This window comes from Micromys minutus (assembly GCF_963924665.1).
Source record: "Micromys minutus genome assembly, chromosome: 3".
In the NCBI taxonomy this organism is placed as follows: Eukaryota; Metazoa; Chordata; class Mammalia; order Rodentia; family Muridae; genus Micromys; species Micromys minutus.
The window spans coordinates 87029088-87043398 of NC_137972.1; the positions used below are offsets into that span (position 1 = coordinate 87029088).

The 14311-nt window shown below is 39.9% G+C and overlaps 1 protein-coding gene across 4 annotated transcripts in view; it reads right to left on the reverse strand.

Annotated features, from left to right (window-relative positions):
* Positions 1-8373: 8373 nt before the first annotated feature.
* SLC8A1 (solute carrier family 8 member A1) overlaps positions 8374-14311 on the reverse strand; it is a gene marked incomplete at its 3' end in the record, with an annotated part of 271539 nt that continues 265601 nt past the window's right edge. For all 4 annotated transcript variants that reach the window (XM_080914734.1, XM_080914733.1, XM_080914731.1 and 1 more), the window contains one exon: positions 8374-8750. In XM_080914734.1, the coding sequence (XP_080770860.1) occupies positions 8374-8750 (377 nt within the window). The remainder of the gene's footprint in view (positions 8751-14311) is intronic.

Genomic DNA, 14311 nt, shown 5'->3' on the forward strand with positions numbered 1-14311 from the left:
AACATTTTAGCAAAATAAATGCTTGAAGCTTATGAAATTCTGATTTTGAAACTTTTCTACTGGCTTGACTGAATTCTTACTATATTTCAAAGTCTGAACAGAATGGGAAGTCAGTGAGTGATCCAAAATGAAGGCCAGTAGTTAGTAGCAGTTACTTAGTTATTAGTAGTAGTTAGTAGTAGTAGTTGTCGGTAGACAGAACCTCAACAATGATGAGGCAATTTTATGCCTCTTTGGTTTATTTGTGATCCTTTGTCAATCCCGTGGTATTGGTCAGTGGAAGCTCTGAACACTGATGAATCCTGAGTAGTAATAAAGCAATTCTTTTTCATTTTATTAGTGCACAATCACTGGAGTGTCAAAGTTCCTATAAGATACTGATGACAGCACAAAACCTGTTCTCAGAATTTGGGGCAGAAACTTCAAAGACTAATGTTTCTGAGAACCCAAATGATAACAATTATAAATGAATTCCAAAGGTCTTTCGCCTGTTCTCACTTGCTCTGAGAGTACCCCATGGGGAAGTCTTATGAGCAACTGGTTGTCTAGGTTACTGTGCTTGTTAGTAGGATTTTGGAGAGGAGATGCCAGAGACAAGACATTCAATGCATATGGAAGATGGAGGCTGGCTCTCCTGGAAATGTCTGACCTTAACCAGAATGAGTGAAAGATCGATAGGCTGAGTCGTGGTTGATGAGATGTCAGCCGACAGATTGGGTCAGGACACTCCTCCCTTTTTGCCCAACATGTTAAAATACATTTTGAGAAAATGTTAACTGGTACATGATTGCCTGCCTGCTTGGTATCATCTCTCAAGGGAAAATACAAAATCTCATTCTATTAACTTCCAGAAGTTGACCTTGACCAGATAATTTTCCCCCAAGAACAGTTTTCAACTTCCACAATCAAAGGTACCAGAAGGAATCAAATTAACCCTAATGACTTCCTATCTGAAACACTCGTTAAACAAATGGAATAAAAGCAAATTTCTTTCAAGATTTTTGCATCTATTTTTTGGAAGGATCCTGTTATTCCAAACAGTTTTCAAACAACATGTAATGTGTACATTTACCTGAAGACTAAGACTCCTTCTTTGCACTTTCTTCTACTTATGAAAGAAAAGTAACTTGACATGAATTTCTGGGAAATATGCAGAATACAGTTTATCTTATTCAACATGTAAAACTTAGTTTTGTTTGCACACATTCCAATCTGAGGGAGAAATAAGGTAGAGGAGAACATGTGTTGAAACAATGAGACAAGTCCAAGAAAAAGAATCTTCCGACTCTTCCAAAGCTGTTACTACTTTGCTGAAAGTGCAAACCTTTGATAGTTAAAATTAAAAAAAGACTAAAAATATTCACATTGCAATATCATAAGTTCATCTAAAACATTCAATCACTGGTAGATCTTAGGACCATGTGGCTCCGGGGCTAGACTCAAGTCCAATGTCCCCCCTATGTGTCAACCCAAATTAAAATTAGTCCTGAAATATTAGTAACAATATCATAATGGAGTCATCTTGTAAAATGGAGAAGTATTAAGTTACCTAGCTGAGTAATTTAAAATTATACATTTAAAAATGGAAGGAATTATCAAAAATATTTCATGAGACATCTGCACAGATCTAATGTATACATAGAATAATTCAATGGTGTGGAAAGTATGCCAGAACATATTTTTTTTTTGTCCAAGCCAAAAACTATATATGCCCAGCTTTGATTTTCATGTCAAACCGGAGAATAAGATTAAATTATATAGTTGTCTTAGACAAATGGAAAACTTTCCTACTTAAAGGTAATGACTTTCAAATATCTTAAACAAGAGTAATACATGATGAAATCCCACTTAACACATTTTCTTTGTGCCAAACTATTTCGTTTAAAAATATATTCTTGTCAACAGTGTAGTTAATTCTCTTCCACGTCGTTATCATAACCATAGAATTTGATTCTCCGTGCACTACTGAAAAATAGTGTAAAGAGCTCCTAAGATTTTTCTTTTGGACATTTTTCAAGAATAATGTTTGCTAAAAATGGATTTAGAAATGTAGGAAAAGATTCACAAAGTGTATAATTTTTCAAAACTGTAACCATTAAGATGGTATGATTTTAATCATGGATATTTATACTGTCTCGTTTATATCTTAGGTAGAGTACTGTGTGGAGCAGTTACATATTTGGTTTAATTTAGTACATTAAATAATGGGAGTAATCTCACTTGGAAAGAAAACTCACCACTGTGATCTTGACAAGAGGCTGGACCATTACAGACCAAGAATCACACTTTTAGAAAAGATCTCCTTCTTGCAGATTTGAGCTCCTCTATTATATGTCTCCAGGGAAGTCTAAGAAAAAGTTTTATAAATTATAGGCTCACTGGCTAGGAGTTCCAGTAGAGAGGGCTATGTAACTGTCCCAATAAACAAGCTTTCGCTTCCTCAGGTACATTTTTAGATTTGGCTGAGCATACCTGAAATTACACACCACACCAATTACTAGGGTCTGACTTTGTGAATTAACTATCAAAACTGATCCAGAAACTCTGGAGTTTGCTAATTTCTCTCTTGGTTTATTTGGTCAGTGATGTAAATTTTCCTACCCATTACATGCCTGAAACACAGTAACCAGTAAGCATTTGAGCCACTCATGTTTCTTAGAGTCGTATGCATTATTCTGTTGTATATATGACAGCTTTAGAGACACTCTCATAGGGCTTGGAAACATGTATATTATTCTTTTCTACTGTGAACCTACATATATGGATAAAATAGGCTGGGGAATGGACACCGGGGCAGGAGAAATATGATATCAAGAGAGATAAAATCAATAAAGTAGCATGTAACTCTAGGGTAATATGTACCCCAAGTATTTGTAGAGATTACACACTGTGTTCTAAAGCCTGTTTGTATTTGTAGAGATAGTACACTGTACCTCTAATGTCTGTGGAACGTCATTGTATTTGATTTTTCTATAACACATTTGCTCCTAGAAGAAAAATTCCTAAACGATTCCTTGCAGTGTGACCTTTCCCCCATTGCTGAGCCATAATACAAGACACATCACAAACTCTACTGAATAGACCAACACTGGCCAGTGGAAGAATGACAAGGCTGGGTCACAGAGAAAAGAAAGGGTACACTAAGAAGTCTTTTCTCAAAGTGAGGCTATCAAAAATAATGATTTACAAACCCATCTACTTAAATGCCCCTTGAGGCAATGAAAGCAGAGAACCTTTGACAAAGCTGAAAATCCATAGGTTCTCTGAGGGCATCTCTTTGGACATCTGGGAACAGCAAGCTGGATACTTACCACTTCCTGTGGACTGGAAAGTGCAAGAACATTCTGTCTCTCTTGGGAATTCTACCCCTCAGTGGTTTGCCCTTCTGAGGAAGGACATTCTTTGCTTTGGGAGATTTTTACCCATGATTAAATCTTAAAACTGAAATGCCTAGCTTTTCCACATATGCTTCTTTCCCAGGGTATCCTTGGAGATAGGGTGCCATCAGCAGCATTCAAGCCAAACCTTTGAAATGTGCTTAAATGTGTGACAGCAATAGCCATAGCAATAGTAGTGTCTGAAAAGAATAGTGAAAATTCCCAATCTGTTATAAGTCAAAATCTGTAGGGAGCCATGAGCACCCATTAACAATTCTATCCACAAAACCACAAAGCCTCCATAAGATGAATGTGATTTTTCAGGTCTCTTCCATTGGTCACACCACTAATTTCCCAACCAATAATCACATTCATCATTTACTAGTTTTGTCAATGCTTAGGATGTCTCGGCCAACAGACATGATCATTAGGACTGCTGGGGGCCACTTGTAAGTTAGAGTGAATTGTATATTGTCAATGGTGAAACAGCCCAATGTTCCTAATGTTATGAAAGCACAACCAGGACTTGCCATGGATATAGTTGCCAAACGTCATTCAAGGAAAGCAAAAATTGAGAGAGATCCCACATTTTCAACTCAGAAAAACCGGAAGAAGTCTTAAGGAAACAGTCTACTTTAGAAAAGAGGAGATTCATCGTTTCCCCGAGAAAATTCTTGCATTTTCCCCACAAATTCTCTCAGATGTAAAAACAAATTAGATCCTTTCACTTTATTTTTTAATATTAAAACCAGGAATGTGATAGAATAGTGCTCCTAGTGGAGGAAGCCTGGTTACACGTGGCAGTAGACACAGCACATTTCTATTTGTTTCGAAATCACTTCCTGGGAAGCGGGTGCTCATCAGATGAGAGACTCCTATCTCTCTCTTCGGCCTTGTTGCAAGCAGTATATTTATATGCTAATCTTATATCTGAGAAACCGTGACAACCAAAATTTCATAAATCATACTATACTATAGAAAGCAAGGCTCTCTGAAATCTTCAAGGTTTGAAGGATAGAATCAGAATCCTTTCACAAACTAGTTTTGCTCCTAAGCACTTGCTAGTCAATCAGCCAGAGAATTTTGCTGAGGTCTGTCAAATGGTCAAAGGCTCTCACTGTAATTCTGGTTTTGCTCTTTAATCAGGAAGCAAACACCGGCTGCCAACTTTGTATAAAATCAAAGATCAAAATTCAGGAGACATATCAATTTTTTTGATTCAAGAAGAGTGTTTGAGTGGTACCTCATTTCTTTCATTCTTGAAAATGTGCCACACATGCCTATATGATGTTGTGAAGAAAGGGTCTATGGGAAACTTTAAGATGCTCAGATGAACAAAGAGTGATTTACATGCACCTAGTGTCTAGATTCTGCAATAGCAAGAGAGTCCTCCTCCCACAATTTTTAATTCTATGTCTGGTGTTGCCTCTTCCTGTCTTCTTTTGATGGCATGATATATGAAAGTCAGTGACTTAATATGATTCACAAAATCAGAAATTTTCACCATAAAGAAGACTTCGTTGTAGGAATAAGAAGAAATAAAATATATGATACTAAAACAATTCGCTTGTCCCTTGGTATGTAACTGTACTTCCAAAAACCAGTATGATGGATGGAATGATTTAATACAATGATAAAAGTTGCTCAACAAATAATGATATGTCTTTGGATGCAGAAAACAAAAAGAAAGAGTTAAATTAAAATGTGGAAAAGCAGTGAAAAGAAGGCACACCCAATGTTTATCACCACATACAGGACATACATTCCAACTCCATGTGCTGCTTGTGGGCCATCTAAACATAGCATGACCAAAGGACTGACATTTGCATGAGCTTAAATTTTGGCTGTCTCCTTTCCCATGGATGAGGATACCGATTGCACAAGGATACCTTTTTGGTCTTTATTTTTTCAGAGCATGAAAACAGACAACTAAAAATGAAGTAGATGACAGTGAGAAGGGACATTCCACAGTACAGAACATGCTGTGCCAATGGTGATGAAATCACAATTAGAAACTTTATTGGTTTTTTTTTCTGTGTCAATAATGTGTACCAATTGTAAGGAACAGCACCACACGTGCCTGTCCCCCTAAAGCCGTGCACAATACACACAAAATAAAAATAATCAAACAAATAAAATGAAATCATTTACACATAATAATTAAGAACCCTGAACACCCAGAATCAGATTTTCCCTACAGCATGAAGACTGAGAAGGCAAACAAACTAAAAAGCTTGAACTTGAAACTGACCAACAGCAAGAAGTTCTTGAGAAGTTCTCCGTGAAAATTCACTACAGAATTATTGACATTCGAAAGATGGCTTAAAAACAAAACAAATCAGAACAAAACAAAAACCAGTGCAAAATCTTTCTAAGGTTTTTAACCATGTATATCCTTTGACTATGTTTACTGGATATTTCTAAGCTAGCTTTTCACTTTTAAAATCTAAAATTAAGATTAAAACAACCAAAACAGGATGTCTTAGAGCACTCCACTGAGGAATCCCCAGTGTCACCACTGTTGGTGGCCTGTGGTATGTTGTTATGGAAAGGTACCATACTAAAAACAGGCTAATTGGATCTTCTCAGTGATGTCAGTCACCACGTAGTGCCCTGCTTGGTCTAAATTAGGAAGATGAAAATACCTGTGTGTTGGCCAAGGCTATAAAGAGTACTTTTCCAGAGCTAAACATTACATTCTTTTAGAAAAAAAAAAAGAGCATTTGGTCAACTGCCTTTGTTGTGCAATTTTAATGTGACTATGTTAAAAGTCATAATTATTTTTCTCTTGCAAGATAAAAACTGTCTCAGTGTCAACTCGTAGTCTTTGAATAGGAGACCCATTTACTACATGCCCCTTGGGAGCAGGAATCTGGGCTGTCTTGGTCACTGTTCAGTTCCCAGGTCGTAGTAATACTACCTGACCTACTGAATGGGATACACATCTCCAACTATTCATTCAGTCAAAACATGTTTGTTAAACAATGAACTGCTATGATTCCCGAGTGGTAAAAGGGAAAGGAGTTCTCAGAAACATTTATTTCTTAAGTATCTGGAGTCAATGCAGAAGGCCAGGGAAGCTCAGAGAATTGTCTGAGAGATGGGCAAAACCATTCCATTTCCCATGAGTAGAATCACAGCTTTTGGAATGTTGGGTTTATCTCTGCTCTTTGGTATTTTTGAATGGAAAGAGCCACTATTTTCAAAGGGTCAGAACTCCCCAGTCTCTGAGTAACGTCCTCTTAGTCATAACCTGTGGACCTCTAAAGTCCCACTGGTAACTCAGACTTCTTTTCCACTCAGGGGTTGCTAAGAAATTCAGGGAGTCTGGATTGAGAGTTGAACGAAACAGGGCTCAAAACAACCTTCTCCATGAAAAAGAAAGAAAGAAAGAAAATAAACTAGCACTATCTAACATCTGTGCCAGACAGAGCAGATGTGCAATAAATACTTTGGGGGACGGGTGGTGTGGAAATGGTGGCTTTAAAAGTCCAGGCACATCCAAAGTATCCACTGGTCTCCCCAGCCTTTCTCCTCAGCCTACCTGAATTAATGGGTGATCCTTAGAAGCCTCTGATGTGCTGTACATGGCTACTATTTCATGGACACCTTTGTAATTTGCCTGTTATCCTCCCAGTAACGTTAATCTCTCTTCATATGACAGTTATTGCTTCTTAGAAATGAGCGTGCAGATTCATGAACAAGCCATTCTCTTCTTTTATCCCTATCAATATCCAAACTCAACAACAACTCAGAAGGAGCAACTCAGGTGAAAAGAAAACTCACTTATGTCTTCAATGTCCAATCAACATCGCTGAATGGGAGGACAGTATTTGCTATACTCTACTATATACAGATACGCTTCGTTTTATTTGTTTTTCGTCCATGCACTGTGTAATGGGGATCACGACAACAGTCCCAAACAGGCACATGAAGGAGGGCAAATGTTCAGTCATGACTGGAACAGGATTGTGCAAGCCATGGATGCCACTGAAAATAAAACTGATGGAAAATCCCAGGCAATAGCAACATGGGACCTGGACATACTTGATGACTGAAATGGTAGGAATCTGGGAGTGGGGTTAATCTTCCTACTGCTTGCAGGGGTTGGGTGGAGGGCAGGAGGAGGTCTGGGATGGAATACCTGGGGAACTGGCTGGGCTGGGAGAAATAAGGGTCTTGCTAACCACAGTTCAGAGCTAAAGAGATAAGGGATAAAGAATTCTTCGAGTCCTGGGAATCTAGGCACATTATCCCTGTACCTGTTGAACAAAGAATGCCAGGCACCATATCCTTTGACTACATCTAGAACCATTGCTTTTCCTGGCACCTTCTCAGCTCCCATGCTTCTTCCCGGAGGCAGATCACCACTGGTCACGTTCCGGAGAAAAGCATAGCATTTGGTAACAAAAGGAAGACGTGCATTCTTCCTTCTTCCAGGCCCAGATCCTTCCTTAGTCCAAAGTAACGTTTAAAGCATTTGGAAGAGGTGAGGAGAGAATTGTAATGATTTTAACATCAATCCTAAATCCACTCACCTCTGGGTGGATCACCACTTTCTAGAAAGAGAAGTAGGCCCTCCAAACAAAACGAGGCAAAACCAAACCAAAAACCAAAAGCCAAATATCAGCCACCTACCCTTCCCCTTTCCCCACCACTGGAAACAAAACAAAACAAAAAAAAAACCCCAAAAAACAAAAAACAAGAAAACAAATAAAAGCCTTAATCGTTTATGAACTCAGAGAGTATAACTCTTCTGGGATGAGCTGCAAGATACCCCTGCCTCCATGCCTTGTTCGACTCGATGATGCCCGGGGATGGGAGATGATGGTTTCTGACTTCCGGTCTAGTACGGGTATGTTCTTGAAGCTGGATTCCATCAGCAGGTTAAGTGGACATGACAAATGTCAGTTTCCTCTGTTCATTATACATAATTTTTATGTATATATATATGTATACATATATATATATAAATTTACTATATCTGATTGTTCCTTTAGAAGCCTTTTATGTGGCAGTAGGCCTCCAGGGAGGAGAAGAAAATGTACAACAGCCACAGGAGCACAAACAGGGAAGATGTGAGGAGCTTGGCAGTCCGGGGCCCACCCAGCTCACCTCCTATTTCTGGCCTCCGCCGATACAGCAGCACCCCCACGTTGATGAAAGCAAAAATGGTGAAGAGAGTGACAGAGAAAGCCAGTGTGCCAGGGGACACTTTGAACTGCTCCCCGTTGGCCGCATGGTAGATGGCAGCAATGGACCAGGCCACGCCGATTCCCAGGAAGACATTCACAGCGTTGCTTCCGGTGACATTGCCTATAGATGCATCTGCATACTGGTCCTGGGTAGCTGCTACTTTGCTGGCAAATGTGTCTGCAGAGAAAGGAGCAAAAGGCCATGAAACAGAGTTAACCTTATAAAATAGAGTCACAGGGTCTAAGGAGCATCCACTGTGTATGCTAGACTCAAGCCCACAGTGGACTTCTCTGTCTCTTTTGAGTTGGTCTTATGGTCAAAGGAACAGGACATAGATCTCAGGAGGGAAGAGCTTGGTGCTGTCTGTAACACTGACAGAGAAAGTCATGTAAGTCAAGCTTTTTATCCAGACATATATAGTTCTTTGTCTACTGGGCTTGCATGGCAGGTTTTTCTTTTCAAGAGTATGTATAGTCCAAGTTAGATCTATATCCAATGGGGACCTTCAAAAGTCTGACTATTACAAGGCTCCATCCAGCCATTCTTGGTCATAATCCCTGGGGACCAAAAATCTATTTTCACAGAATCCCAAAAGATTTCTAGGTCATTTTGTGTTGAAAATGGTTGCAGGAGGGTATTTGTAAAGTGCTGTATCAGCAGCTATTCCTTACAGATGAGAGAGCTCAGATGTCAGGAGTTCCAAAGATCAAGAGGCAAGTCAGTACTGCAATTGAAAAGAATCAGACTGTAATCATAGGTGACATTTGCCTAGAGACTTGAGAATAGGAAATAGGTTCACCTGTGTGACAGTATTGATTGTGATAATAACTGCAGGCGGTGAAATGCAGCCCAAAGGTGATGAGCAGCATGTCACACAGCTAAGAGGAAACAATGGTGGGATCTGGGGCATCTCCTTCCTGCCTTCTAGGCTCACACTTGTTCATTGTACCATCTCCCCATGTCATGGATACTAGAAGGTATCGTCCACACTCTCTGCTAATGATCTTCATGGTATGTTGTTTTGAAGATGGGACTATCATGGCTTTCTATTAAAGGTCAAGGTTTTAGATGGCATGGCTTACACTTCTCCATGAGTAGAAGAGAGATATTGCTGATCCTCTTTTACAATAAACTCTGTGACCTTGGGTCACAACTCTTCATTGGGATGAAGGTAGTTGACATCCACTAAGATTTGTTATTTATAAGATACAATAGAATATAGAAAATGCTGCTTACACTGTTTGGTCAGGGTACATAGCTTTTTGTTAGTTTGTAGAGACAATAAATATATTGGAATATATAAAGAGGAATATAGATTGGTTTACAAGTTGGAATTGGTTGTACCATGGCTCATAAAAATATTCCATTTCTGGCTTGAATGATGCCTAGTTCATGACACCAATGCTTCTTTCAGGGCTGGTAAGATGGCTCAGTGGACAAAGGAGCTTGTTGTACAAGCTTGTTATCATATATTTGATCCCTGGAATTAATGAAAAGAATCAATACTGCAAAGCTGTCCTCAACCTTCACACCCATGCCATGGTGCGCACACACACACCCATACCCTCCCACTCCATTCTCTCTCTCTCTCTCTCTCTCTCTCTCTCTCTCTCTCTCTCTATCTATCTATCTATCTATCTATCTCTCTCTCTCTCTCTCTCTCTGTGTGTGTGTGTGTGTCTGTGTGTCTGTGACTCTGTGAATCTCTGTCTATATGTCTGTCTCTTCTCACACATGCTCTGTCACATAAACACCAATTCACACATACACACAGAGCTGTTTTAGAGATCCTTGTAAAGCATATTACACAACATGTTTTTAATAGATGTTGATAATGGCCTCACTGAAGCCACATTTGTAATTTTAGTGATGGTGAGCGCCATAGGTCTACCAGCTTCTGGGCCTCATGGGTACCTTGCATGCTCTGTCAGGGTTATGTGTCATGTGATACATCAATAAATTCCTTCTTTCTGCTTTCTGTCATTGACATCCCATGAATAAATTTCCCTGGGAACAACAGAAAAGGCATGACTGTTCATATCACCCTGCAGACCCCCTGCTTTGTGAAGGGGAAGATGGTCCTTTAGGTTGACAAGAGCCAAATGCACCTGCATTTCATATTCTTTTTGAATGAGAGCTGGCCATCTCTGAGTTCCCATGCCAGTGGTAGTGATCACTGCCTGTGATAGCAGATTTTATGCTTCTTCTAAAATTAAGGAAATGAAGAAGAACACTTCATACTCCATATATCACACACAACAAAATACGTGTCTATTGTCATTTAACCATTTCATGGCCTTACAGCCAGATGCAATTATTCCACTTTTGTAATTTTGGGACCTGTAACATTATCTTATATCTCTTGAATAGAGTGCTGGATGGAAGAGAACTCTTATGCCAACACGATTTCAGGGTTCATTCCCAGTCTACATTGTGTGTCCCATCCTAGGAAGACTAGCGCTCTTTCCAATTAGTTTGTCACAGGTCACTTCTGTCCAGAAATTCTGAATCAGGTTTTCATCAAAGACCTTTTTCTGTATCAAGCAGAAGAAGTCTGAGAAGGTGTAGACAGTCTGCTAATCCACCTCTTGGATTTGCTTTCCCTTCTGTCTACCCCATCACACAAAACAGACCCATCACGAGCCTCAGAGATGCATGAATCAAGAAAGCCAGATATATACTAATGGCCTCCCAGTTTCATTATTAAGAAATATTGAAGCTGCCAATGCTGAAGCAACCTAAAATGGATTTTTGTGGCTTTCTTTCTCCATGGACAGCCAGTGCAGTAGAGCAAAGAAAGAAAAGAAAAGAAAACCTCAAAAATGAAAACAAAACCACAACCAAAGCAACAAAACAAAGCAAAACAAAACAACAAGAGCCCGTGAGAAAGCAGCTTAGGGGAGAACCACGGCTGGGAATTCCCTGAGCCTTGTTCTGATCTCAGTTGATTGCTGATGACAGATGGCCAACCAAGAGAGGTGGGGCAGTCTCAGGAGGAGAAGAGATGCCCTCCTTCTGATGCATGGACAGGTTACGAACAACTCCTCTTTCTCCTAGCACATGGTTTGAGGGGTCCTATCCCAACTCTGCAGATGCCACTCTCTGCCTACATAGGGGAAAATGGCACAGTCAAAAACTCATGTATCCAGGGGTCCAATGACCCAAAGTTTGCTAGATTAAGAGCATAGCAGGTTGGTGAAAATTTCTACCATTGCTATTTTTCAGTGGACTGGTTATGTGAATATTGTAGGAATGTTCCAATTTGTAACAACAGGTTCTCATTTAAAATACTTTTCTCTGGAGTCCCTGACAATTAGAAGTCAAAATTAACAAGTTACCACATAAATAAAACATGTTCTGGGCCTCTTTGAGTCTGGTTTTATTTACCTCAGTTATTCACTGAGTCTTTTGTCCACTTTATTTTCAATTCAAGAGGTACATAAAAACATTGAAAGAAGCCATGCAAATCCTAACCATTAACCTTGACTATGACAGCTATAACTTAGGTTTCCCAACACAATGCAATGGGGCCTCCCCAAATCACTCTCTGATGTTGCTCTGTGTACAGAACAACATTGCATACCTTGTATGTTAGAGGCCAATAAGCCTTATCCTGAACCCTGAGCCTGTAGCCTGACTGTGATTAAAGACAAATACTGATCTGCCAAGTAAAACATAAGAAACAACCACTGCCAAGGGTTAGAAGGGATGCTAGCATGTTCAGAGGTTGGCTCGCCAAACACAGAGATACAGGAATCAGATTCCTAATGTTAATCACAAACATGTCGATGATGGCCTACATCTGCTTTTATACATGCTTATCTCCAGATGGCCCTTCATGCCTTAATTTCTGTCTTGAGCTTTAATTAGCTGTTTGCCAGTTGTCAGCTCTGCAAAATTTAGTGCTGTCTTGTCATTCTCTATGACTACAAATCAGGAAGCGGGAAGGTTTCTAGAAGTCAAAGCACACATCAGAAAGTTAGGCCAAAGGTGTGCCCTGCAGCCCTGTTTCCAGGTCACTCTATGTAACCTTGGCCAAGTCATCAGGAGAGCAGAGAAGACTAGACTCCTGTTTTCCTCCAGGACTAATTACTTTATTAACTTTGATCCGTTTAACTTGATAGCTACTTGAATATCTCTCCTGGAAGTGGCTATCCTTACAATGTCACAGGTGGGACCTAGACTTCTCTCATACAAATCAAGAGTGTCCCCTTACCTCAGATAGCTCTTTTTTTTTTCTCTACTCTTGAGAAAACAGCCCAGTTTCTGCTTAGGAGTGACTTCTGTGGGGAGTGATTTCAAGGTGGAGATATGGTCACTTCTTCAGCACAAGCAGACTACAGATGATCAAAGACATGGCCCATTATGTACAGAGCTTCATGGTGTCAAAGCGGTAGGCAGCCTACCAAGGAGATATTCTGGCAAGGAATTATCTGAAGGCTTCTCTGTAAGGCATCCTGCCCTTTCAATTCCTTTCCTCACCTAAAATGAAGACTCCAGACTACCTCTAAGGCACTTCCTAACACTGTTGTTTGGGTGGTCCGCCCAACATGCCAACATACTAAATTTCCCTTTGGTTTTGCTCTATTTCTGTAGAACTTTGGATGTGATCGTTTTTCATTAGAAGCAGTGATGATTCAAGGAAGAGAAAGTTTCAGAATTAAAGATTTTACATTGGCTAAGCTGTGCTAGTTTTAATAACATTAACCCATACAGCACAGCATTTTATCTTTTAGCGATAGCTAAGAAATGTTGAAAATTATTACCTTCCACCCTCATGAGAAAAACCACCATGTAAATGAGATAGAGGAAGCTTTGTCTCAAAGGCTATGTTTAATTTTAATGGTGTTTGTACATTGTTAGCATCAGATATATATGGAAACCTTTGCTTAACCTTTGCTTACAAAATGTACATCTGGGATCCACTCTAGGCTGATTTACTCAGACTCTATAGAAAAAGGATTTAGAAATATACCTTTTAATAAGTGTCTTAATTCCCAAGGCTAGGACTTAGGAGCCATAGTTCTTAGATTTTTGAAATAAAAGAAATGGGAATAGCTGTTAGTGCCCTTCTGGAAAGAGCTGGTGCTGGTGCTCCTGGGAAGCAGCTAATCAGAGGTGGAAGCATTTGGTTTCTCTTGGAAAATGATGCCCCCGATATGATGGTCATTTTGCTCCTGAAACAGCTTGGGGGTCTTAGTGGAGGTGCTGGGCTGCCTAACTGGAACCATCTCACTGGAGGTATATTTTGTGCTTGTTCTGTAAACACAGTTTCTGCACAGCTACACTAAAGAGAAAACGGAGGGGCAGTGATCTCGACTAGAATTCTGCTCTTAGAAGTGTGTGTACCTCGTAGGGTCTGAAGGGAATCGAGTCACCATGAACAGAATCCAATGGGTATCAACGTGATACCTATCAGAACTATTTATTATTCATCTTCTTTGTATAGCATGGGCATCTGCTGGCCACACTTAGCTTTAGCTTGTGAGCTGGGCTGGTTCTCTTACACTCTGGATATTCCTAAGCTCATTGTCCGTAGGGGATGACTAATATCTTAGAGGCTGTTTCCCAAGAGGAAGTAACCCCAGTACTGTGATCTTTATAGATGAAGGACATGTCATTGCGTTTTCAAGATGCCCTAAGTATTAGTCTCCCCGATGAAGGGAGGGACGCACTCCAGAGTTCTGAGCTCTGCATTGCTGAATGGCCGGCAGCTGACTTCAGAGGTTGATTCTCCC